General features: G+C 40.1%; 1 protein-coding gene across 6 annotated transcripts in view; it reads left to right on the top strand.

The window, feature by feature from the left end:
• Positions 1-27,983, top strand: part of KLHL32 (kelch like family member 32) — a 230,963-nt gene that overhangs the window by 116,627 nt on the left and 86,353 nt on the right. For 5 of the 6 annotated variants that reach the window (XR_009506207.1, XM_059941554.1, XM_059941555.1 and 2 more), the window contains exon 5: positions 13,391-13,489. The exons of the other annotated variant lie outside the window; for it this stretch is intronic. Coding sequence is in view for 4 of the 5 variants with exons in the window: in XM_059941554.1 (XP_059797537.1) it covers positions 13,391-13,489 (99 nt within the window). In the remaining variant the exon portion in view is untranslated. The remainder of the gene's footprint in view (positions 1-13,390; positions 13,490-27,983) is intronic. 6 annotated transcript variants of the gene reach the window in all.

The raw sequence follows: 27,983 nt of genomic DNA, 5'->3' as shown, positions 1-27,983 counted from the left end.
GATTCCCAAATCTCAGATGGATACGCATCCTAGCCAGGCAGTGCTAATTTGTTTCCCTAGTAAATTTGCTTTCCTCCTCTCCCTGATAAATTTTTCATTTCTTCTCCTCTCTTTTCAAACCCTCCCCCTCTCATTACCCTACCTCTGGTCACATACCGCAAGGGAGACTCACCTTCCACTGAGAAAATAGATGCAGACAGGAAGATCTTCATCTTTTCACCGTCGGATCTCCAAACCTCCATGTTTCTGTGCACTTATTTTGTTGGAAGAAGTAACCTTGCTTTGTCAAAGGTTAATCTCTCCACTTAAGCTCTGGATCCTTCTCCCTCTTATCCCTTCAGACATCACTCCTGAATCTTCATTTCTGTCTCTTCTATCATCAGTTTCTCCTTCTCCAGTGGAACATTCCCACCAGTATGTAAACATGCTTTATTGTTCTTTCAGAATCCTTTTCTTGTTCTTCTATTCTTCTTCAGCTACCATTTATTCCTCTACTTTCCTTCACAGCAGAACTTATGAAAAGAGTTGCGTAAACTTACTCACTTTTCCTCATTTTTTACTCACGTTTCCACGCATCAAGTCTGGAGACTTCCATCTTCAGCATTCCACTGAAACTGTCCTTGACAGTCACAGATATTGTGAAACCAATTGAATGATATCCTTGTGACCTCTCAGCTGCATTCAACGCAGTCAACCTGCCTCTCCATCGAAGGCTTTTCTCTCTTGGCTTTTGTGACACCACACTCTGTGGGTTCTTATTCTGTGCCCCCCAGCTCCCCTCCCCATCATTCCTTTCCAGATGTCTTTGCTTGCTCCTCCCTCCATAGGCTCTGAATTCCTCAGGTGTCAGGACCCTCCTGTTTAGTCTAACCAGCTTCCTGGATAGTGTCATCCAGACCCATGTTATATGGTACAATCTTATGCTGTTGACTGCCAGCTCCCGTCTACACTCCAGACTAGGGATCAGCAAACTTTTTCTGTGAAGGGTCAGATAGTAAATAATTTAGGCTTTGCAGGCCATATACATCTCTGTTGCAACTACTCAACTCTGCTGTTGTAGCATGAAAACAGCCAGAGACAAATATGTAAATGAATGAGCATGGCTATGTTCAAATAAAACTTTATTATGGATACTGAAATTTTAATTTCATATATCTTTTTACATATCACAGTATATTATTCATCGTTTGGGTTTTTCCCAACTATTAAAAAAAGATTAAAACCTTTCTTAGACATTAGCACCCAAAAATGAAATACTTAGGAATAAATCTAGCAAAATATGGACAAGATCTATATGAGGAAAATTACAAAACTCTGATAGAAGAAATCAAAGAACTAAATAAATGGAAAGATAGTCCACGTTTATGGATAGGAAGACTCAATACCGTTAATATCAATATGTCAGTCTTCCCCACTTGATCTGTAGATTCACTGCAATCCTAATCATAATCCCAGTAAGTTATTTTGTGGATATTGACAAACTGTTCCTAAAAGTTCCATGGAGAGAGGTAAAGGACCCAGAAGAGCCAACACAGTACTGAAGAAGAACAAGGTTGGAGGACTGACATTACCTGACCTCAAGAGTTACTATAAAGTTACAGTAATCAAGACAGTGTGTTATTGTCTGGAAAGAATAGACAAATAGATCAATGGAACAGAATAGAGAGCCCAGAAATAGACCCACATAGATATAGTCAACTGATTTTTGACAAAAGAGCAAAGGCAATGCAATGGAGCAAAAATAGTCTTTTCAGCAAATGGTGCTGGAACAGCCGAACATCCACATGCAAAAAAAAAAATGAGTCTAAACATAGACCTTACACCCTAAACAAAAATTAACTCAAAATGGGATCACAGACCTAAATGTAAAATGCAAAACTATAAAGCTTCTAGAAGATAACATGAGAACACTTAGATGACTTTGGGTATGGTGATGACTTTTTAGCTACAACACCAGAGGCATGACTCATGAAAAAAATAATTGATAATGTGAATTTCATTCATATTAAAAACTGCTCTGCAAAAGTCAATATCAAGAGAGTGAGAATCAAGCCACAGATTGGGAGAAAATATTCACAAAAGACACAGCTTACAAAACTGAGCATATTCTTGCCATATAATCTAGCAATCATGCTCCTTGCTATTTACCCAAAGGGGTTGAAAACTTAACATTCACACAAAGTAGGCAAATGGATAAACAATGGAATAGGATTCAGCACTAAAAAGAAATGACCTATCAAGCCATGAAAAGACGTGGAGGAACCTTAAATGCATATCACTAAGTGAAAGAAGCCAACCTGAAAAGGATACATACTTTGGGATTCCAACTATATGACATCTTGGAAAAAGCAAAACTATGGAGACAGTAAAAAAGATCAGTGGTTGTTAGGGGCTTGGGAGAGGAAGGGATGAATAGGCGGAGCACAGAGGATTTTTAGGGCAGTGAGAATACTCGGTATGCTACTATAATGGTGGGTACATGTTGTTATACATTCATCCAAACCCAACACCAGGATTAAACCCTAATGTAAACTGTGGCCTTCGGGTGATAATAATGTGTTAATGTAGGTTCACCGATTGTAACAAATGTACCACTCTGGAGGGAAACGTTGATAATGGGGGAGGTTATGCATGTGTGGGGGAAAGAGGTATGTGGGACTCTATACCTTCTGCTCCATTTGTTGTGGACCTAAGAGTGCTCTAAGAGATCAAGTTTATTAATGAAAAATTAAAATTTAAATAATGCAAGTAAAAATTTTATCTTAAACCATTCTTAGCTCACAGGCCACACAAGAATATGTGAAAGGAAAATTTGATCTGTTACTTATAGTTTGCCAACTAGACTCATATATTTTTGTCTACTTGATATCTCTATTTGGATGACTAATAGCCACCCAATAAGCCACAAACTTAACATATCCCCGAAATGGAACTCTTGATCTTCCCTCCAAACCTGTTTCTTCCTTTGTTTTACTCTTGTCAGTTGATGGCACCACAGTCTACCCGGTTGGCCAAAACCTAGACTCTAAGTACCATAAGATGAGGAAACTTGTCTTCTTTATGGTCATATCCATAGTGCCTAGAAAGGTGCCTAGAGCACTGTAGCACTCAGAAAAGATTTGCTGTTTGAATGGGTGAATTTCTCTGCCTTCAGTTTCTTCATTTTCCATGTGGGGTTAATACTTACCTTGCAGGAGTGAGGAGTGGGGAAGAGTATAAGAAGGAGAGATAACATGTATGACATTACCTCACATGGTACCTGATACATAGTAGGCAATGTGTGAACACTAGAAATAGGGTCATTATTTGCGAAGTAGATTTATTTTTTCATGGAATTAACAACAACAATAATAACAATAGCAGCTACATTTTTTTACCCTGTGAAACATGCCAGGCATTATTCTGAAAATTTTACCAAGATTATCTCATTTTATCCTTTTGAAGACTTTAAGAAAATAGATAGTAGTCATCTCTCATTTTTTTATACGATGATACTAAAAACATATGTGTCAATGACCTGCCCACATTCCTACAGTGGCCCCTAGAGCCATACTTTTACCTCCACTCCTTATAAAGCAAATGCAAGGAATTCTCCAAATGAACATGGAATTGGATATTAATGATGTACTTTTTCATGTGAAAGATTATTCTACAGCTTCCTTCAATGAAATGAGGCATCCCTAGCCAAGTGCTCCTACAGTATCCTATGTCCACGCTATCTTAGCATGGATTACACCACAGCATAATGATTCCTTTTGGCTCTTTGCTTCTGCCTCTACTCAAGCACCCAGCAGTGACACAGTCGTAGCCAACTATAAATGAACATTGGCACCAGCCCTATTCATTCTTCGGGAGACCTTCCATCTTTGGATATCAGTGTTTTATTTTTTATTTTATTTTTAATTTATTTATTTTTGGCTGTGTTGGGTCTTCGTTGCTGTACGCGGGCTTTCTTTAGTTGTGGTGAGCAGGGGCTACTCTTTGTTGTGGTGCGCGGGCTTCTCATTGCGGTGGCTTCTCTTCTTGCGGAGCATGGGCTCTAGGTATGCAGACTTCAGTAGCTGTGGTTCGTGAGCTCTAGAGCACAGGCTCAGTAGTTGTGGCGCACGGGCTTAATTGCTCCGCGGCATGTAACCAGGGACATGGGACCATTGTCGTGGCTTCTCTTGTTGCAGAGTATGGGCTCTAGGTGTGTGGGCTTCAGTACTTGTGGCTCACGGGCTCAGTAGTTGTGGCTTGCGGGCTCTAGAGCGCAGGCTCAGTAGTTGTGGCGCATGGGCTTAGTTGCTCCATGGTATGTGGGATCTTCTTGGACCAGGGCTCGAACCCGTGTCCCCTGCATTGGCAGGCGGATTCTTAACCACTGCACTACCAGGGAAGCCCCGGATATCAGTACTTTAAAGTAATGTTTATTTCTTCTTTGGCCATGCTAGCTTTGTAAGAAACTAGCTCTGTATGGAGAAGCCCAGATTCATTAGTAAAGCTTAATGCGATGAAACCTCCCATGTTCATCACACTTGAAAGAACACTGGTTATAGAAGTGAGTCTTAATAATTAATTTGACTTTTCTTATAACCTGTAATGACCTTCATGTTTCATCATATTTAATTGCTGGGACTGCTTTTTTCTCTTAGAGTTAGAAACTATCAAAAACTTGTTCTGCCTTTTCAAATAATTGGGCCAAATTTTTAAAGTAATGTTAAGTATATATAATTCATCTTTACATTTTGTTAAATATTTTGTTAATTTAAACACTGAAGAAAACTATGCTGGAAATGACTGTCTGACAGAACTATTGATCTTAGAGCTTTGAAATGCCAGAATTATGCTAATACGGAAGGGGCTAAAAGAAAATGGGACTTGCTCATATGAGGGGACCAAGTTTTTTCATATGAAGAATTATTTCAGTTTCAATGAAATAGGGCATCTCCAGCCAAGTGCTCCTATAGCAACTTGTGCCCACCTCTATCTTAGTATGAATTACACCACAGCTTAATAATTCCATCTGACTCCTTTCTTCTCTCTCTACTTGAGACCTAGCTCAAGTATTTAATCCATCACCCTTCCACATGTCCCAAAATAGGAAAGGAAGAATGAGTAGCAACATCTACAGACCTTCAAGTTGCATTAATGGTAATAAATAAAATTTTTGCAGGACAGCATGTAGTTTCCTAGTAATGTAATACTAGTGTCCTTATCTATTTAAGGTTTCTTCTTGGCATCTTAGAGCCTGTGCTTCTGCTACCTGCCTGTAACCTTAGAAATTTCAAATGACCCAGATGAGAATGTGTAAACTTGCGAAGAAAGATAATAGAATCTCCAAGTGATTTCCACACCTTTCTTTTTTTTGCTAGTATGTTTTTATTATGGTTTTACCTTTGTGGTTTTTAACATTTTTTCAAAATATTCTGAAAGTCAAGTCTAGTTTTCTCTTTTTTCATATTCTAATAGATGGAAAAGTTGATTGCTTTTTCATAAATTGAAAATAAATTAGTATTTTTAAATGTTTGACTTGAGATCTTGTAGAAATTTGTACAAGTGTACTATGTTTGGAAGAAAACCACCTGATAAAATTTGTAACTTAAGGAATCAATAGTCAAATCACGAATTTATTATATAAAACCTCAAACCAAAATGTGACCTTTATTTGGACATATTGCTACAACTGTTAGTTGAAATGTCTATTGTGTCCTCTTATTTAACTCTTTCAGCTGGGTAATCCTTGATGAGGATTAGCATGTGACAAGGCTCCCCCATGGAGACTTTTGACATCTTCTAACATTTTCTCCAGGACCTGTATTTTTCAATCCTGTAAATTTCTTTACTAAGTAATTCCTGAGGTATTCTTCTAGAATGTTCAACAGCAATGAACATGAAATAGGATGGACCCTGCCATCAAAGTCTCATAGGTAAAACATAAAACACTCTCACATAACTCATTCAGGGCAAAAGCACTTAGTCACATGAAAAAGAAATAGATAACAGTTAACATTTATTACAGATTTATATAAACATATACTGTGCTAAGAGCCATGGTGGCATATACTCTGATTGCCTGCACAATCCATTTCCTCTTTTTTCTATATATAGAGCTCCAATTTAATTTGGGACAATAGTGCATCTAGCTTTTCTTTTTTTTTTGCTATTAACTTGTGTTATCTAACTTTGAAAACTTAATTTCCCAGGTTCTTTTACCGCTTTGAGTAGCCACATGACCTAGACCTGGCAGATGAAAGGTCAGTGGAAGTCTGTGTGGTAGTGTTCATATGAAACCTGTTGTTTTCTAATAAATAATGACAGACTCAGCTGGTATACTATTTCTGTTTCTTTGTCATCTCTTTTCTTTCTGCTTTGAGTGCAGATGCAGTACCTGGAGGTGTGGCAGCCTTTTTGTGACCATGAAACTACAGGCTAAGATTGGCCAAGTAGGAAAATGCAAGGAGCCTGGTTTGTTGGCACTCCAGGCTACCTAATTCATGTTTCGTGAGAGAAATAAGTTCCAAATTGTTTAAGCCATTTTGCTTACACAGCCATACACAATTGTTATAATACATATGCATTTTCCCAGTCCTTAAAACAATCTTTTGAGATAGATATTATAATTTAATCGTATCACTGAGGAAACTACTCAACTGATAATTGAGTAGTTTTCACAATATCATTCTGCCAGCTAGTATAGGAGCCAGGATTTGAAGTCAGGTGGTGTGACCTAGAGCCCATGGGCTTAGTTCATCAGACATCTCTGGTGGTTTGGAGTCCCAGGAGGTTAATCCCAATTGCATATTGGGGTGAAAGAAAATCTTGCAACACTTTATATAGGAAATGGACTTAGAGTTGAATTTTGAGGAATGGGTAGGATTTTGACATATAGAGATTGAAGAAGTTAGGAGAAGGGCATTCAAGGTAGAGAAAAAGATATTGCCTATATGTGGAGAACAATGGGCTGTTGGCTTTAGCAAAGGAAACATAAGGTTGCAGAATTGGAAATAAGTTTTATAAATTAGGTTGGGACCACATCATGAGAGTTTCTGAATACAAAGACAAAAAGTTTGAACTTCTAATATTCATAAATTGGGACCTGATTTATGGAGAACTACTGATCGGTGTCACTCAGATCAAGCATTTCAACAGAAATATTTATGAACATTTCCCAAAATGATAAATACATCTAGAAATTAGAATTCATATACTTTATTATCCTTATTTGAATTATTATTATTTTTTCTTAAAAATAAAGTGTCTGTCATAAAGATGCGGTATATGAGTAATTTAGAAAATCCTTTTACTTTAAACATAGGCGCCACCTTGTGGTTTAAAAAAGCCTTAGGGTAATGGCTTTGAAGCAAAAAACTAAATTGATGACAATTTCTCATAGCTAGATCTTATGGTTCAAATTCAGTCTATAAGAAGTCTCTTGAAGAACTTTATACAAAAGGTTTTATGTATCTTGAATAAAAGTTATTTATGCTGTTGTGGCTTCCGTGGTGGCACAGTGGTTAAGAATCCGCCTGCCAGTGCAGGGGACACGGGTTCGAGCCCTGGTCTGGGAAGATCCCACATGCCACGGAGCAACTAAGCCTGTGCGCCACAACTACTGAGCCTGTGCTCTAGAGCCCGCGAGCCACAACTACTGAGACCGTGAGCCACAACTACTGAAGCCTGCGCGCCTAGAGCTCATGCTCCACAACAAGAGAAGCCACTGCAATGAGAAGCCCTTGCACTGCAATGAAGAGTAGCCCCCGCCCACCACAACCAGAGAAAAGCCCACACGCAGCAACGAAGACCCAATGAAGCCAAAAAAATAATAAAATTAAAAAATAGAATTAAAAAACAAAGTTATTTATGCTGTTGTATTCAGTTTACTTGTTTTGATTTATCAGTTCAAAATTGTGATAATTTGCCATTTTTTCTATGTTACACAGAAAAAAAATCCCAAAGAAACAAGTATAAAGAAGAATAAATGTGCTCATTTATTCTTATAAATAGCCTTAGGCCACATCTAATTTGCACTTACATGAGAGCTTTCAAAAGTGCTTGCGTTCCTGTGTGCATAGTTGTTTGTTTGGCTTTAACGCGTTTGATTCCTTCAGGCTACTCTATCCACAAACCCAGAAGTAAGTAATTTAAATATCTCTTAAAGCAAGAAATGAGGAAGATAACTTTGAAGAACTGAGATACAAAAATTTTTTCAAGATGCCAACTCACCTATTCATAAAGCAGGAAAAAAGGTCACACTGAGACTTGCCATGGCTATTAAAGACAGTCCCTACTAGTGGCTACTCCAAGAAGCAAGGTAAAAGTGAGAGGGAAAATAAAGAGAAGAAAAGCAACAAGGAGGCAGAATTAAAAGGATGCACGGATGCTTGGTGATTTGGGAGAAGGAGCTGAAGAAGGAAAGGCAGGAATGCCCTGGGGTCTGTGTGCTGCCTTAGTGCAAGCCCGGTGAGGCCTGGGCACTGGCGGAGAGGGCCCATCTCATCGTAGGCTGTGCAGAATCTCACCTCACCTCCCACACTCCTCTTTCATGAGTGTCTGGCCTCGTGTCCTGCCTGAGGTTGTCGCTGGGACCAGGAGCCCCAGTCTCATTCCAGTTTGGAAGGCCTTCATTAGAGATTGTGCAGATTCAACCCTGCTTGGATCGGTGGCCAGGTGACACCTTTGGACTGAGTTTTCAAGAGTGCCTCCTTGCGGCAGGGCAAGTGGACTCCTTCATGCCTGAATTCTGATGCAGTAACTCTCACTGGTGTCTTTGGAGACCACCACCTTCAACTGCAGTTGTGGCTTTTACCTCTGTTACTTTGTCACCCCACCCAGTGTCACCCTGACTACAGCCACTGACCAGTTCTCATCCTCAGTTGATCAAAATGAGTGCAGAGTCCTAGCATTTGGGGCAGGGGTCCGCTGTGGACCTTTCCTCAGTTCACCTGGCCTAGCGTGCCACCAGCTGCAGGAAAAGCTTATGTAATGGGATCGTTACCTCCGCAGCTAGTACTGTCCAGGTCCCCTCTTTCAAGTTCAGCCCCCTGTATTCTGTTACCCGGAGGTCAGGTGTGAGTGGGTGGCAGTGAGAGCATACTGCATACAGATGGCCTATGAACAAGAGGCGCCTGTGCCCCACCTGAAATTGCATCAGAACCTCTTTGTGCAATCTGAAGACACCCCCCTCTGTCTCCAGCCAGGCAGGGGAGCATCGCTGAGGAGAGAGGCAGTGCCCAGCCCAGTTGGGTGGTTTTAGTGGTTTTCGTCTTCCCCACTGCTTTCTGGACCACTTGGCTTTATGCATCCTGCATTTCTTGATCTCTTTTGTTATTCAGACATTTGCCTTGTCCACTGTTGATGGCTTGTCTGAGCTAAGCTCCTCCTGTCTGATGAGTGACTAGATGTGTCAAGCTCCTCCTCCACCACTCTGTGCTCTGAACTGTCAGGGGATACCCTTCCCTCCTGTGGGTGGTCCTGGAATGATCCTTCCTCCCGTCTCTTCTGCTGTGAGTGCCAGACTGGATGTGGATGGGTATGCGTTTCTGCAGCACTTAAACTTAGCGATCTTGGTTGTCATCCATAAACTGACATGGGGGAAAACCATTCCTTCTACAAAAGGCCATTTCACCCAGTTCTTCTAGGCAGTAGATAGATTCACCATACTCTATCTCGTGAGGAGATTGGACCTTTGTTTTTCTGCCCAAACACAAATTCTCTGGAAAACTATATGAGGACAACCAGTCACCAAAGAGCAACAAAGCTGAATTTAAAAGACTAGTGTAAGTGGAACTTGGAAATGCTGGTTCTGTTTCCATAAGTGAGACCCAGCTTTTCTGGTAGGTTTTTTTTTTTTTTTTTCTTTCAAACCACTCCCTTTATCTTTTAGAAAAACTTCTGTTATAATGAGAGATGAAAAAAAACTACAGAACGAAAAACAAGACACAAAGACAAAAACAATCCCAGTATGGGTTTCTCTTGTGAGGTTTCTCCAGTTGGCCCGCTGGACGTGTTACACGTGCTGTGGAATATTCATCTTGTCTCTCTGTGATATCTGTCTTTGTGCTTGGCATTACCGAGCCTTAGAGGTTATCATGAATGCCAGTTGTGTGAAATAAGCGCAACTGACAGGATTTAAAGGCTAAGACTAGCCTTTCTAATCCGTCTATTCCCCATTCTGTGCCTTAGGCCATGCCTGTTCTGTAAGAACACACCGCATCCTTGCTCCTGTGAAGGGAGCTGCAATCATTTCCTGAATGTCAGTCAAAACCTCTCTCCGTGAGGAGTTGGAGAAATTCAGATTTCTCCCCCTGACTAGACAGGAAAGGAGCTATAAAGAATTTTCCGAATAAGATGAGTGTTGGTATTTTTGCCACACGTGCTTAGCTTTTTCACTTCTTTAATAGTTCAGAAATAAAATGTATATATAGTCCTTTTCCCTCTCTCCTCTCATGTTAGGCTAATTAATAAAATTAATTCTGAATTTAAAAACATATCTAGAGGACTTCCCTGGCAGTCCAGTGGTTAAGACTCCGAGCCTCCAATGAAGGGGGTACAGGTTTGATCCCTGGTTGGGGAACTAAGATCCTGCATGCTGCGTGCGGTGAGACCATAAATAAAAAATAAATAAATAATCAAAAAACCCATTCTAGATATAAATTAATTCATCAATAAATTATTATAAGGTAAATTCATCAATATTAAGTGAAAGCTTTTTGTTTGGCATTGTTCTAAGTGCTGGGTATACAAAATGGACCAAGTCCCTACTCTCCTGGATCTTATATCCTAGTGAGTGGAGGAACAGAAAATCATCAAATAGACAAATAAATATGTACTATGTTGAGAGATGTTAAGTGCTGTGAAGAAGAATAAAGCAAAGTAAGGAGATTGGGAATAAGGGTGATGGAGAGTGGGGTACTGTTTTACATAGGATGGTCAAAGAAGCCCTCTCAGATAAGATGATATCTGGACAGAGGTCTGAGGGACCTGAGAGAGTGAGTCTCTCTGATGTCTTGAGGAAGAGTGATCCAGGCAGAGACAACAGCTAGTTGTAAACACCAAGGTGCTCAGCGTATTCAAAGAACCTTATATGGTATAGTGAAGACTTCGGATTTTTTTTTTTTTTCAATGAGATAAAAAGTCGGAGAGTTCTGAATAACAGAGTGACATAATTTCATTTGTGTTTTTAAAGAACCCGTTTGATTCATATTATTAAAAAACAGTGCGAGGAGGCAAAGGAGAAAGCAGTTCAACTAGTTAGGAGGCTATTACAGTAAATCTAGGAAGACGGTGAGTTGGGCTAGAGTGATAAGGATGGAAGTGGTACTGAGTGTGATTGGGTTCTGGAACGATTTTGAAGATAGAGCTAACAGGAGTGGCTGATGGATGAGATGTGAGGTGTGAGGAAAAGAGAATCAAGAATGCCTCTGGGGTTTTAGTGTAAATAACTGAGAGTTGCTGTTTGCTGAAATGGTGAGATTGGGGTAGGAGCAGGTTTGGTGACTGGTGGAGAGGATGAAGAGATCAGTCTGGGGCACGTTGAGTTTGAGCTGCCCGTTAGACATCCAAGTGGTGATACAGAATAGGCAGTTGAATATCAGAGTCTGGAGTTCAAGGGTGAGTTTGGGGCTGGAGAAACAAATTTGAGTGTAATCAGTGTGTAGATAATTTTAAAGCCATGATATCATCCACGGAGTAGGTAGAGAGAGGAAAGAAGAGATCTGGGGACTAAGCTCTGCGCATCTCCAAAGCTTACAGGTTGGGAAGGAGATGGAAAGGGACTCGTTATTGAAGTAGAAGAAACCAAGAGAGGGAGCGTCGTCCTAGAGGGAAGGGAAGAAATCACTCCAGAAGAGGAGTAGTCAGTTTTGCTAACTGCTGTTGGCTTGAGTAAGATTAAATACTGAGAAATGGCTATTAGTTTTAGGGGTCACTGGTGACCTCGATGAGAGCATTTTTAGAGGAACAGTAGAAACAAAACTCAACAGGAGTGGGTTTGAGACAGAGCAGCGCAGAGCAAACAGGAGCGTTTTATACAGACAGCTTCCCTGAGGAACTTTGTTATGAAGGGGAGCATGGACGGATCTGTGGGTTCAAGGGAGGGAATTTTTATGTCTTAAGATAAGAGCTATAATGGCATATTTGTATGCTGATGGGAGTTATCATCCAGGAGAAGAGAACAGATGATGACGCAGGAACGAGAGGGGATGGTATCAGGCAGAGGGAGATGGGATCTAGTGCACAAGGGGAGTGTTGAGGAGAGGAGAATGTGCTGGTACAGATATGCGTAGGTGGGTTGGTAGACTTGGTGGTGGGAGCCTTGGGAAGATCGTGAGGTTGAAATAAGGAAAGAGACGAGGAGGTGGAGGCTTGAGGAAAGAGGAGCGAGTGAGAAGGAATAGAGGGTGAGAGCGAGCTGACCCCATCAGTGTTTTTCAGGCTTCCCTGCATCAGAAGCAAACATCAGTTGCTGGGCCTCACCTGAAAGTTTCTGATTCAGTTAGGTCTGGGGAGGTGCCCAGGAATTTGCAGTTTTCACGAGTTCCCAGGTGATGATGCTGATGCTGGTCCAGAGACTAGACCTTGCGCATCACTGGGCCCGGGAAATGCGTTAGGATGGCTGGAGCAGCCCTAAAGGCCTCCTGTGCCTGGCCGTCTTGGCATGTAAAGTGAATTTTGTCAACTTAGTTGTGTGTTTTTCTCCAGCCCTATTCACCAGCTCAAGAGCTGGCAGCAGTAGGCACAAAGTTGGACCTAACCAGGAGAAAAAGAAGAATTGGTATCACCAGGGTATTTGGGAAGTTTTGCTTCTCTACGATGCCTTTATATTCTGAAAATACTATTTCTACATATTTTATTTGAAACATAAAGGATTAGAGAAGCTGAGATTGAGAAGGAAAAAAAATGAAACTTTGTGGTTGAAGTTTACTATCGTAGGACTTAGAAGTAAAATGGAGTAATATCCACCTCTGGTCCTGTATTTCAAGGAGAACTGTAAGCCCCATTTCTCTAAAATACCTGTGTTAACCATACTGTTTCTGTGATTTACTGAAGAAGAACATTCTGAAATATACTTCGAAAAACTAAAATTCAGTTCTTTTGTGTTTATAAGATTATATTCATCATAAACTGAATTTGAAGACTATTATATTGTTCTTTGCAAATGTTCATATCCTCCTACAAAAATAAGTGGTTAAGTATGGATATGAGTATTGGAAATGAGAACTTAGCTGTTAGAGTAAGGACCACAGCTCATTAATCAGAATAGGAGAAAAAGAACTGACTTCCATAATAAGGAACAGTATTAATTCAGATGTAGTATGTTAAGCAGCAATTTAAATACAGTGTATTTGCATAGTAAGCAAGTATTAATTTTTAAGTAACTGATAGTTTTCTTTTATTAAAAATAAAACAGATTTTGTTGGAGCCAGGCGTGATCCAGGATGTGTTAGCAGCTGGCAGTCACCTACAGCTGTTGGAGCTTCTCAATTTATGTTCCCACTATCTCATCCAGGTATGTGAGCTTGCATCCTGCTAGTATGCCCTGCACATTCCTTCTCCCTGCAGTACCCCACCGACTGGAGCCCAGTGACAGGTAAAATGGAAGGGAGGGGTGGGTGGGAAATGTGGCCTGTGGTGGTAGAATTCTTCCAGGACACAGGCTGAGAGGCTCCTAAGAGGGCAGCTGCAGCTCTCACGTCCTACTTCCTGTCCCCGACCCTCCCTGCCCACCTCGCTACCCTTGGGCGGCAGAGTAACTCAACAGCCACACACAGGGTTCACTACTGGGGCCCTGGGAGATGACGCTGGGAAGGGTCTTGATTTGAAGCAATGCTCTCTGGTTGCAGAAATGCATGAGAAGTTGGTTAGTCATTTAAGATTTCAGTAACAGTAGCTAACATATCATGAAGTCATACATAATTAATTGCTGCATGAACTTCCCGGGCAATAAATGCTGGAGAAATGATGAGTGATCTGTGCGTTCTTGCCCTGATTTGCTAGGGTTTCAGGAAAGACTCTGCGAGGGGGAGGGAGAGAAAACTCCCATCCACCGAGCACCTGCTGCTTGCTCACCCATGCTTCACGTTTGGTCCTCACAACAACGTTGCACATTTTTATAGGCAAAAAAAATCAAAGATTTGAAATATACCCAGTTTGCCCAAAGTGACATAGCTGGTGAGTGATAGGCCTTTCTGATTCCAAAGACCTTTTTTTTATTCTTGGATGAAAACCCTTTGTTTCAATAGGAAGATACGGGACATCTTAGGTAGATAGTACGGATGTGAGTCTCTTTTATTTCGCAGAGTTAAGTACTAACCCCCTACATTGAGATCCTCCCATTTATTCCACTCGTATGACCTTTAACTTGCATTTATTACAGCATTATAATAACAGTGAAGATAAACTTTAAAAAATAATAAATCCACATAATTTAATTCTACTGTCCTTGTGCACATGACATGTTATTAGTAAGTAGAAAAATCCTATTTTTTTTCTGCCTAATTACGTTATTTCCTTCCTAATAATTTCTCTAATTCTAAATATAGCCTTTACTTCTGTTACTCATTAGGTCATTTCCAAAGCTCTTTCTCATCTATCATCTTATTTCATCCCCCCAGCAACCTCAGGAAATAGGAACCAGTGTCTCCTAGGGAGACAGTGGGAGGAATGTCAGCCATGTTCACCTAAGGAGCAGTTCAAATACAGCATATGAAAGTTTTATCATTATCTCAGCATACTTAATCTAACAGTAAATGTTTAACTATTTTATCTTATTTTCCTTTCTTTTCCCCTCAATATTGTTGGGTGATATGGGAGACCTGTTTTAATCCCTTTCTGCAAGTAACAAATGGGAATAACATAGAAGGGTTACAAGACTTCAAAGGTGTGTGTTTGACTTGTGAAATTGAAATTACTTTTATTTGACATTTCTACATCAAATATTGCAACTTGTGCTTTCTGCATCATCACCTGATTCACTTTTTCCATGGCAGGTAATAATTAATGATGTGTGTTGACAAAAGTTTGGTTATAGTGCTAGTTATCATGATGCACATTAAAATACAGTATATATACAGTGTGTGTGTGTGTGTGTGTGTGTGTGTGTAAACTTAAACCTATAATTCTCTCTAAATGAGAATTCCAGATGAACATTGGAAGTTCATGGGTATTTTTCCCTATCCCATCAGATGAACCTGTTGAGATATCAGGTGACTTGTGTGCACTTTGGAATTTAATTCTTGCAATTCATTATTTTGCTGAGGAAAAAAATGTAGCTTGCAAACAGATGTATTTTGTGGACAGTTCATTTATTATTAGCCTGCTTGAGCAGTGGTTAGAATTTTCACTGTCTTTTCACCAGTGTTTGCATTTCATTCTCTTATGTAACTTTCCTTTTCTTTTTTATCTGTGATGTTGCAAGATGTCCAACTTGTAGAAGGAAACTTGGACTTTAAGGACCAAAACCCTGTGTATGCAGAAACCTTCATTATGTCACTCCTTTTCAAATATATGCCCTGCCTCTCTTTTAGGATTATCAAATTACCAGAAGGGGTCAGTCTGCTTTCATATTTTGACATAGTCAAATAACTATACCTATTTACGATTTCTGGTTATTATTGCTCAACTGATTTTTAATTTCCTATGGAATCATTTTATTGGGTATATAAAATATTTTCTGTTAAAATGAAAAATCTTCAGTGCTTAAAATGTACTTAGACATTAAGACCCATCAACCAAGGCTAATATATCCTCCATTCTTGTTCGGTACTTTGCCCAATGAGGAGTTTGTGAAACCGTTTTCCTAAGGTGTCTGGTATTGTTTTGTTGTTCTCAAATTACCATTATTTCAGAGATGTGGAGGGTAGACCTCGGCTCTCAGTAGACCTCCTGCTGTCCTCCAGTGTGCATTAAGAAGCGTATGCCAGGAGAAGTGCTGGGTGGGCACTTCCTGAGCTCCCCAAGCCTCCCTGAGCTTCCGCGGCCATTGGCTATTGCATTGACCTGAAGCTTCTTCTGCACATGCCTAAACGCTGCTGCTCGCCCCCAGCCAAGGGAAGGGACACTTTGAGGCCACTGTGTGGGCTCCTTTCTCCTGCTTTTCCTCTGGCAGGCTGCTGAGGGCCAGGACCCCACACCACAGGAGCAGTGCCCCTCTTGTCAGTGAGGACAGCCATCAAATTAGCTTCCCAGGCTGTGAGGTCTTCCCCGTATTCATTTTTGGCTCCAGGCCCTCTAATCAGCCCTGTCATGCACATGGTCTCCGTGCATGTTGCTGAGATTAACTGGTAGCCTGGCAATGAAAGCAGCTAAATGATTTGGGGTGGGGTGGCTACAAGGGGAATGACTACAATAACAGCCCATCATCCCAAGATGAGGGATTTACAGACAACTGCTCAAGTTTGCATCCTTTCTCACTTGCTTTGCATGGAAATTCTGTAGGACTCTGTCCTGTGTAGCCTGTCATGTTATGTATCATTAATAACCATGACCTGTCCGACTTATCTGCTGAGATTCAGTCCCAAATGAAATGTGGATGCTTCTTTCCCTTTTCCTCCTTCTGCTCCTCTTCCCTGTCCGTTGTGCTGTTTTTAAAAATTTCATCAGAAAGATGAACCAGTTCATTAAAGAGCAATATTTGTGTATAAAAAGGGCCCAGTAAAACGCGTAAATTTTCTTGTTTTTCAGCATATGCACGTTTACATGAATGTCATTCACTCTGTTAAATCTTGTAAAGGAATCTCTGCAGACCATCCTCAGAGAGATGGGCTATGGATAGAGAGATTCTGATGTGTCTACTGATTTACCGAGTCCCTCAGATAAACATTACAAACTTTTTGAGTACAGTTTGTTTTCCCAAACTTTGATTTTCTTCTAACCTTTTTTAAAATTAGCTTCTGAACATCTCTACCAGAACATCACACAGGCAATTCAAACCTAACATGAGAAAACCTGCCCTTTTCTCTGTTGATGGTACCATCAATCTGTTAGTTGTCTAGAAATTTGGACATAGTCTCAGACCCCTTCCTCACCACCATATCCAATCAATTACCAAGTTGGGTTGATTCTACCTACCAGATATCTCTCAGACCTGATTCTTTTCTCCGTTGCTAATTTTCTTACCTTTCTTTAGACTCTCACCATCATTAGCTATATGTTATAAGAGTTCATAATTTCCTCCTAAGGGGTCTGCTTGTTTCTATCCTCTATCTATGCCAAACCATAGTCCCCAGAGCCATCATTATCTTTCCCAGGAAAGAGAACCAGCATTTATTGAGAGCCTATCTGTATTGAGTGTTTTGCACAAACATTCCCATTTCTCCTCTGCTAAGCAACCCCTTAAGGCAGGTGAGAGTTCTTTTATTTTTACAGATGGAGAAACTTAAATTCAGAACTAGGATGTTGATCGGGTTTGGAAATGTCTACTAGCTCCCCTAATGACCATTTGGCAGCATCATTTCACCTGCAGAAACCCTTAGCCTGGTCTCCAAGGCCAGGCCTGTTCTTCCCCAACCTCATCGCCAGTCCTCATGCCTTTCCTAGTCTGCTCTGTTCTGGACCCTAAGGCCTTCCTTTCATGTTGGAACTTGTCATTGGGAGGGAAGACTAGGTGGTAGAGATCCTGAGTGACAAGCAGAGCCTTCAGTCATTGCCTTCAGCCTTGGTACAATCTCAGCCTTGGTACAATAGTACCAAGGGTCAGGAGTAGGGAACACACACACACACACACACACACACACACACACACACACCCCACCCTCCCAAACCCTCCCCTGTCATAAGATCAGGGTACTGGCCACTGGACTTTGTGTTGTATCCCCTGAAAGTGATATATTAAGAGATACACATGCTTTGCTGAAAATGTCTTTTTTTTTGTAATTAGCTTTCAAAAAAAAAGTTTGTACATTTTAAATATATTGACAAGAAAGAACCCTCACTAGACTTTCTGAATAAGACCACCAAAGTGGTGAATTAACTCCTTTTGATAGGAATATACTTTTAGTAGCTACTCCTAGGCAGCAGGTGGCAGTGTGAATCCACCAGAATTCAGTAGTTAATTTAAAGCAAAAATCAGAAAAAATGAAAAGAAAAATTATTTATTTTGCTACATATTAGTTTTCTGACCTAATCAGTAAAAAAGTCATTATTCACACCACACTGGGCAATATGCATTGTAATTTTTAACAAATAATAGGAAGCTGTTAATGTGTTCACAGGAAATACAGTTTTGTCTTGGGCTGCTGTGGTCATTTATCACTGCACTTTGTGAAATCACTCATTTGTTCTAATTTGAATGTAAATGACTCTAAGGTTTTACAAATAAGGTGACAGACTCACATAAATGTAATTGCAGGGTTCATCTCCCTCTTTTTATATATCACTCATTAGGTTATGAATTAAATACATCGTATTAAACCAGGGGCATGTCCAATGATGATATTGTAATGGCAAATTACTCTATGCTATTAGAGGTGTATTTTTTATTCATGGACATTAATTTGTCATTAAGCGGCATTAGTTTAGCACTTTTATGGGGAAGACGTGACCTGAAAGAGGAGACGTGCTGCTGTGATGTGAGAGGAAAGGGACAGGAGTGCTCTAGGTAGAGCATTTTATCACTGTAACGAAAACGGGGCTCGGGATGGGGGTTCTATTCTGTTTTCATTTGTTTTTGTTTTCTGCTTTTACAAGCATAAAAGATCATTTCCCCAGACTGAAGGCGTTGTTCTGTTTACAGTGTGCACATTTGGATCGTCTCGTAGAGCAAAGCCAAAATTCTTACTATTAATCATTCAGAAGCCAAGTAAAGGGAGCAGGAGGGAGGAAGTGACTTCCTGCCCTAAATCTCCCTCCTCTGTGACTGATGCTTATTAGTCATCCCTTGTCTTCATTTAGTTTTACACTAAACGGGCTACCATGAGAATTAGTCATTTTCTCTCTTCAGTGAAGGTACAAAGGTTTAAAGAATGTTATTCTCTCATGAGGGTATTAGGAAGAATTCTGGGTATTTCTGGGGTTTTTTTACATAAATGGTGAATTTACTATTCTTTTACTTAGAAAGTATTTTTTTCCTTTCAACTCTGAGAAACACAGGATCCTTGAAATAGCTTCACAGAAGCAGAAAGTATCTGAGTGCTACTTTTGCATCAATTTCCTCATGGGCTTAATGTGGTTGGAAAGTGTCTTACCCACCCCAGTTATACTGTGGGACTCTTGAAGGCAGGGGTCATGCCTTACATCTCTTTATATCTTACCCCCTCCCTCCCATCGCATCACAAGAGCTCAGCGTCTGTATTGGTCAGCTTGGGCTACCACAGCAAGATACCACAGACTGGGTGATTTAAACAGATATTTATTTCTCACAGTCTGGAGGCTAGAAGTCTAAGATAAAGGTGCTAACCTGGTCAGGCTCTGATGAGGGCTCTCTTCCTGGCTTGCAGATGGCCACCTGTGTTCTCACATGGCAGAGAGAAAGAGACAGCAAGCTCTCTGGTGTCTCTTCTCCTTTTTATTTTAATTAATTTATTTTATTTTGGCTATGTTGGGTCTTCATTGCTGCGTGCAGGCTTTTCTCTGTTTGCGACGAGCAGGGGCTACTCTTCGTTGCAGTGCGTGAGCTTCTCCCTATGGTGGCTTCTCTTGCTGCAGAGCAGGGGCTCCAGGCACGTGGGCTTCAGTAGTTGTGGCACGCGGCCACAGTAGTTGTGGCTCACAGGCTCTAGAGCGCAGGCACGGGCTTAGTTTCTCCATGGCAAGCGGGATCTTCCCAGAACAGGGTTCGAACCCGTGTCCCCTGCATTGGCAGGCGGATTCTTAACCACTGAGCCACAAGGGAAGGCCCTCTGGTGTCTCTTCTTATGAGAACACTGATCCCATCATGAGGGCCCCACCCTCATGACCTCATCTAAACCCAACTGCCTCCCAAAGTCACATCCCCAAGTACCATCATACTGGGGCTTAGAACATCAGCATATGAATTTTGCAAGGACACAGTTCAGTCCACAGCAGTGTGTATTGAGGGAACGAATGGTGCATCCATTCAGTAATTTTTTTCTTGCTTAAATATTGAAATTTTATATTATGGGAGGAAAATATGTTAATAAGTCAGTCTTACATTAGTTTTACCCATTGAATGCAGTTTTTTTTAAGTTGAAAATACTTTCTATGGGGATTGAATTTGGCACTGAAGATCTTGCATATTTTACAGTATTTCTTCATAGATTATCATTTTTTTAAACTAAGTAATACTACAATGACTTATAGGAGGTTATCTCTTCCAAACAATGTATTATGATAATTTTTTTTTTTTTAAACTTTGGGTTTATTTATTTATTTATTTATTTATTAATGGCTGTGTTGGGTCTTCGTTGCTGCGCGAGGGCTTTCTCCAGTTGCGGCAAGTGGGAGCCACTCTTCATCGCGGTGCGCGGGCCTCTCATTATCGCGGCCTCTCTTGTTGCGGAGCACGGGCTCCAGACGCGCAGGCTCAGCAAGTGTGGCTCACGGGCCCAGTTGCTCCGCGGCATGTGGGATCCTCCCAGACCAGGGCTCGAACCCGCGTCCCCTGCATTGGCAGGCAGATTCTCAACCACTGCGCCACCAGGGAAGCCCTATTATTATAATTTTAATTATTAAATTAGCAGTATCTCCTAAATACATAATATATAGTGGGTGTTCTGAATAGAATAATTTATCCTCAAGGTTGAGAAGTTATAACTTACACTCGTTTTTCTCCACTGCTGAGCTATTTTTTTCCCGCATTAGATAAGACAAATGATTATACCAACATATATATTGAATATGCCCCTAATCAAATACACTGAGTGCTATTCCATAGTTCACTAGAGCTGATACTCTTGTATGTGGAGAAAGTTAAAGTACGAATTTTGGAAAATATATTACAAACAGTTTAATCTTTCAGATTTTTTTTTAAGTCAGTGAAAATGATCAGAAAGGGTAGAAATGTATCAGCCCTACTAAATCATAGCCAGCTACTAATTATTTGTTCTAATCATGAGTATTTGCTATCTGGCATGGGTGATCCAGAATATCAAATTTTTCAAATATCATTAATATTTGGCTCTAAAATATATCATAAGTTTTTTAGCAGCCATTTTAGGATCCCAATTAATCTTTTCATATGCTATTATGTTGGCTTTTCTTACCTAAGCCCACACCAAAGGATGTCAGTGACAGCCCAGAGACACACTGGCTGGCCAAGGAAGTCATTTTGGCGTTTTAATTTGTTATGTGGGTAATCTAGGGTTCACTATGTCTTCCTTGTTTGTGAGTTTTTAAAGACAAGAAAGATTGTCTTGAAGGATTTTTCTAATATTAGTAATTTCTATTCTAAGCTAACTATTGTGTGGTGGGCAATTTTAAAATCACTTTCAGCCTATTTTTCTCAAAAATAAAATGTTTCCAATATTTTACTAATGCTAGAGTTCAGAATCAATAAACAAAGCAAACAAAATCAATCTCACTTAATTCCATTATCAATACTTGAAATTAGGGGCATTAAAAGAAAATCTGTTTCATTTAAGAGATTCATTCTCCTGTTCACCCTCCACCTGCAAATATTTCTGCCCATAGTTAAATGTCTGCCCGATTCTCTAAGGCTAAACTGCCTTTCAGCAACTTGATGCATCAGGTACCTCCTGTGTTTCCCATGGTTTCAATGTCTTCTCCACTGGCACCTTCCTTTCATTTTTAAAATAGGATCAATAAGATGGGAGAAACTTTTCTTCTTCTCTCATTATCACAACTCGCTCCTTCCATCCACTACCAAACTGGGAACAGTGTCTGCACTTCCTTACCTCCTATTCATTCTTCAGTCCTATTGAACTCAGTCCTCTGCCTTCATTACTCCTCAAAGGCTGTTCCAATAAAGGTCCCCAAAGCCTCCTAATCGTCAGAGGCAGTGAGCCTTTTATGGTCTTTAATGTGACCACTCTACAGCCTTTCGACAGTGGTTATTAGCTCCTTTCTTTCCTACACTTCTATTTTCTCAAGACTCTCTCCTAGTTCTCCTCCTACTTCTTTTCAGTTCCTTTACAAACTCTTCTTCCACCAGCTCTGTGAATATCCCTCTGAGTGCAGTGATGCCAGGTGGGTGCTCTTCTCTTCTGCTCACCATCACTCTCTTTCATCCACATTTGGAGGATTGCAGTCTCCTCTCCTGAGCTCCAAGCTCTGTATTCAGCTGTTTCCACTTGGCTGGCATCCACATGCATCTCAGTTCACTGTCAGCCAGTCTTACTCACCTGTTCCTTCTCCCACTCTTTGTGAAGGAACCATTATCCTTGTAGTAACCCAAACGAGAAACCTTGGCATAATCCTATGTTGCTCCATGATCTCATGAATCCCAATAAATTTTATTGGTTTAGCCTCTTAAATTGTTCTCACATATGCCTTCTTCTCTTTCTTTGTTGTCACTGCCATCATTCAGATCTGGATTATTTTTCCTAGATGTTCCTGCAGTAGCTCAACTGAGCTTCCTGTCTGTTGACTAAAGCTAATCAATACTTTGCTGTACAACCTAAGTTATTTTTTCCAGCCCACAAAACAATGTCTTTCCCCAAAACACAAGCTGGAGCCCTGTCTCCTGGTTACAAACTAGGTTTCTAACCGTGTCCTTTCAATTTCTTGTCTCCTTCATGTGCCCTATTCTTACTGTACCCAAGGATAGCATGTTTTATCATCTCTAAGCCAACTGCCTAGTCAGCATTTCCTGTTGGATATCCCACAGGCATATGACCTTTCTGAGTGTTAACCCAAGCCAGAAACCCGGGAGTCATCCTAAAATATTCCGTCTCCTTGTGCTACACATAGGCTATCACCAAAACCTTTCACTTCTACCTCCCTAACTTTTTTTTTAATACACTGTTTTTAAAGAGTAATTTTTAGGTTCACAACAAATTTGAGAGGTAGATAACAGAGATTTCCCATGAACCTCCTGCCCCCATATATGAATAGCTTCCCCCATTATCAACATCCTCCACCAGAGGAGGTACATTTGTTACAACTGGTGGACCTACTATCACATCACTATCACCCAGAGTCCACAGTTTACATTAAGGGTCATTCTTGATGTTTTACATTCTGTAGGTTTGGACAAAGGTGTAATGACATGCATCTACCATTACAGTATCATACAGAATAGTCTTAGTGCCCTAAAAATCCTCTGTGCTCTGCCTGTTCATCCCTCCCTCCCCTCCCCCCAACCCCTGGTAACCACTGATCTTTTTCTATCTCCACGGTTTCACCTTTTCCAGAACGTCATATAGTTGGATTCATACAGTATGTAGCCTTTCCAGATTGGCTTCTTTTGCTTAGTAATATGCATTTAAATCTCCTCTATGTCTTTTCATGGCTTGATAGCTCATTTCTTTTTAGTGCTGCGCAGTATTCCATTGTCTGGATGGACCACAGTTTACTTACCCCTTCACTTACTGAAGGACATCTTGGTCACTTCAAGTTTAGGCAATTATGATTAAGCTGTTACAGACATCTGTGTGCAGGGCTTGGGTGAACTCCCTTAACTTTTTAAATCTCTCTCATTCTCTCTATTTCTATTTCCACCATCTTAATTCAAATCCTCAATACCTATTTCTTGGACTAAAGAAACTTCCTGCTAACCAATGGACCTACCTGCCTTCACTCTTGCCTCACCCCAGTGCCTCCTTCAAAACAAGGTTCATTCCTCTTGAAGTGGTTCACAGTTTCCATTTTTATTACGAAACTTCCTATCGCTTTAGCCTTTTTTTTAAAAAAAACAAGTTACTACCCACATGCTATACCACAATCATTGTGAACTTCATGCATGTCCCCGTGCCCAAACCTCTTTGTATGAAGCCTTCTTCTCCATGGATTATTCTTCCCTCGTTATGTCACCCTATGAGTTCCTCTTTAACCTGCAAGTAGTTTGCTCATGTGTTATAGCTAGCTCCTCTTCCAGAGCTGCCTGATAAATCCACCTAGTTGGAGTTGGATTTCCCTCCTCTTCATTAATTACAGGCATTCTTCCAGAGTGCTGATCACACCATATTATTTTTATTGATTTACTTATCTATCTCCCTGTGATATAAGTTCATGTCCCAGAGTTGTGTGACCTTGGGCAAGTTACATAACCTCTTTGCCCACAGATACAGATGTGATACAGATATGATACGGTATATACAATGTACATCTTAGGAGTGTTGGAGTATTCGTGAGATAGTGCATGCAAAGTATCCTATAGCATGGTATCCTACACGCAGTAGGTACCCTGGAAACCAGAGCCAGTAGAATTGCATGCTTCACTTGTGAATTTCTCTATTAATTCCACAGTTAACCTTCCTACCCACTTCCGTCACTCCTGTCTTTCTTCATTCCTGGAAATGTCACAAACTTTACTACCTACTTCCAATCAACAGCATATTGGACAAGGCTGTTCCTGAATATTTTGGAAATAATAACCATTCTGTAAAAGGTATTTTTCCTCTGCGCCACTTCTCTTGGCTTTTGTAGAAGTGCATGTATTGTTTTAGAAAAAAAAAGTCACAAATAATTATATGAACCATCACTTTCTCCCTGCCTTTGATAAGTGAAAACATCACGCTGAAATTATACTATAATAAATAGTAAAAATTGATGCTTTTAAAAGCAACATAATACTTGGTGTTGCTACTTTTTTATTTATTTATTTATTTATTATTGGAGTATAATTGCTTTACAATGGTGTGTTAGTTTCTGCTTTATAACAAAGTGAATCAGTTATACATACACATATATCCTCATATCTCTTCCCTCTTGCGTCTCCCTCCCACCCTCCCTATCCCACCCCTCTAGGTGGTCACAAAGCACCGAGCTGATCTCCCTGTGCTATGCGGCTGCTTCCCACTAGCTAGCTATTTTACGTTTGGTAGTGTATATATGTCCATGCCACTCTCTCACTTTGTCCCAGCTTACCCTTCCTCCTCCCCATATCCTCAAGTCCATTCTCTAGTAGGTCTGCGTCTTTATTCCCATCTTGCCCCTAGGTTCTTCATGACCATTTTTTTGTTGTTGTTTTTTAGATTCCATACATATGTGTTAGCATACGGTATTTGTTTTTCTCTTTCTGACTAACTTCATCCTGTATGACAGACTCTAGGTCCATCCACCTCACTACAAATAACTCAGTTTCGTTTCTTTTTATGGCTAATATTCCATTGTATATAAGCAGCAACCTAAGTGTCCATCAACAGATGAATGGATAAAGAAGATGTGGCACATATATACAATGGCGTTGCTGCTTTTTAGATAGGAAGTTTTGTTTTATTGTTTCCCCTGCCCTTCCTGTAAATAAAACATATTGCTGCATCGTCATATACAGAATTCAAGAAGAAATTGGAAAAATCTTTTATTTCTAGCTCTAGTGCATAGTAGTTGCTTAGAAACTCATGTTTGTTTGTGGTCCTTCTACATGTGCCAAGAGAGTTCCCTGTGATAGGAATTTTCTGTAATACAGTTGCATGGTGTCCTAAGTTCCCCGACTAGGGGAAATACAGGCAGTGCATTTGTTTAACAGAAGAAAGATCTAAGTTAGTCCTTACTAGGAGACTGCTGTCCATATGTCTCCCTCTCTCCAGGTGTCTTTCCTTCCTAGACATCTCCCCCACCCCCTTTCTCGCTCTCCCTCCACAAATATCCTTTAGAGCAGGCTGCCGACCTTTTCCTTACTGCCTTTCGAGGGACATGTGCTCAGGCCCTGGGAGATGACTGCTTATCTGTCGTTAATTCAGCTTCAGGTACTGTGGCCTCAGCCCCATACACTGAGTATAATGTTTGCCCACTTCAGCGTCTGGGATGAGGGACTGGGGTCATGCATCTTGTTCTGCTGTAAGAATATATTTATGCAGGTTAGAGTCATTTCTTTCTTCACTCAAATGTGTACTCTGTATCAGTGGTTCTTAAACTTGACCGTGTGTGGAATCACCTGAATAGCTGGTTAAGGGAGACTGGTGGGCCCTACCCATAGAGTTTCTGATTCAAGAGGTCTGAGGAGGAGCCTGAGAATCTGCATCCTAACAAGTTCCCAGGTAATGCTAATGTTACTGGTCTGGGGACCACAGTTTGAGAACTGCTGCTTCAGATGCTCTTGCCACCTCAATTCACATCAGTTACCAGCCTGTTAAGTCACTGATATTCAGATTTTGAAAGTGTCATAATATCTAGATAAATTTGAACTGGTCCCAGTTATAAATATATGAAAAATTAACATTATATATAAAATATATAAATATGTACAATATTGATATTATATATCCTGCATAGCATCCAAAATATAAAAAGCCAAAACAATGAAGACTTGAAACAAAAAACCTTACCAGTCTTCATTCTTATGTATAATAATGATTAAGACGAAAGTCTATGCGGATAACTGAGAGATTATTGAAATTCTGCAGAATTGGGCTAATTTTCAGCAGCTGACTTTGGGTAGCAGCACTAACTAAGGAAATATACCAGAATTACTTCCAGGCTCTACTATTCTTTAAAAAAATTTTAACCTGATTTTGCCTCTCATTGTTCAAAAAAGGTTTGTGATTATTGAAATTTTCATTTTAAAGCTCCAGTTGCTCAAATAGACTATTTTTGATTCAAGAAAGAAAAGTATACATTAATTTCCTCTTTATAGTCCGTAATTCAGTGGTAGTCACCTGATGTGCTGAGACAGCTCTAGTAAACTTTGCAATAGCATTTTGCAGCACATCGTGACTGGGGCCAGAATTATTAGTTGTTGATGATGGCTGTGTCTCTGTGCTTCCTTCATACTGGATTTCCAGCTTACTACAGACTTTCCCAAGGAACAATATAAAATTATTCATGAGCCTTGGATATTATGCATATGGTTGATTATGAAAATGTACTAGTAACCTAATTGTAGAATTCCTCTCTTATACAGCACAAATATATTTAAACAGGCCTTCAAAGACTCTAAGAATTAGAGCATGCTGGGTTTTTTTCTTGTATTTTTGAATTGCTGCTAATGTTTTGTTTTAGTTTAATCACACTCTATCATATGCATATTTGTATCAATACATGAATATATAGTTGCATTCAGCTGTCCAGATATGTTTGTTTGTATACAAATATATCTCTCTCTCTATTTATACAAAAAAAAATACCTGGTTTTACATTATTTTATCATATCACAAATAATCTGGCCTGCATTGTCAATGATTTGCTCATTTTTACTTCCATAACTGTTAGATTTTATCCCATCAACTCTAATATAAGATATTATGGAGAAAACTTACAGGTCCCTTTATGTACATGATATGCATGATACCTTTTTTCCTACATGATTCATCCCAAGGTCTTGGGTTTTGTTTATTTGTTTGTTTCAACATGTTCCAAAGGGCCAGCCCTTCACCACACATCCACAACAAAGCCCTTTATGTTGCTTTCTCTAGTCCTGGAGTGCAATCCTTTTCTGCAGCACCAGGTCGTGTAGTCATGTAATACCTTGATTTATAACTAGGTTGTAATCCAAATAGGAAACAGGTGGAATCACAACTGGGTATGGTGCCTTGGATATTAATGGCTTGACTCAGAAGTGGAATTTCTAAAGCTGTATACACTCTTTTTTGCCTTAATTATGCATTCATTAAAAGCTTTTATACCCAACAGAATAAAGTAAATATTTTTTGATCTCCATAGTGTGCTCCCAGAATGTAGATTTGCACAGCAGGGTCTTGATAATCTGAATAAATTGTATTTCTCCAAGGAGTTTATCTTTCAAATAAGGTCATAAAGAAATGCAGCTCCTCCATCCTTAGATTTCTCTGTGTGTCTTTTCTGCTGTGTGTAATATAGAACATGGGAACCAGAGTACATTATAGTAATACATACTTGGTGATGGTCCAGTATAATGTCTCAATCTATTCTCCTTTTTATCTCTGGTGAAGTGTTTTTTAAGTACAAAAGAAATGAATGATGTTACACAACAGCTTTGATTTTTGCTGTTACTTGTAGAAAAACAAAGT

The sequence above is a fragment of the Balaenoptera ricei genome, chromosome 12, assembly GCF_028023285.1.
Source record: "Balaenoptera ricei isolate mBalRic1 chromosome 12, mBalRic1.hap2, whole genome shotgun sequence".
Taxonomy (NCBI): Eukaryota; Metazoa; Chordata; class Mammalia; order Artiodactyla; family Balaenopteridae; genus Balaenoptera; species Balaenoptera ricei.
This window is presented reverse-complemented; position numbering and strand designations above follow the sequence as displayed.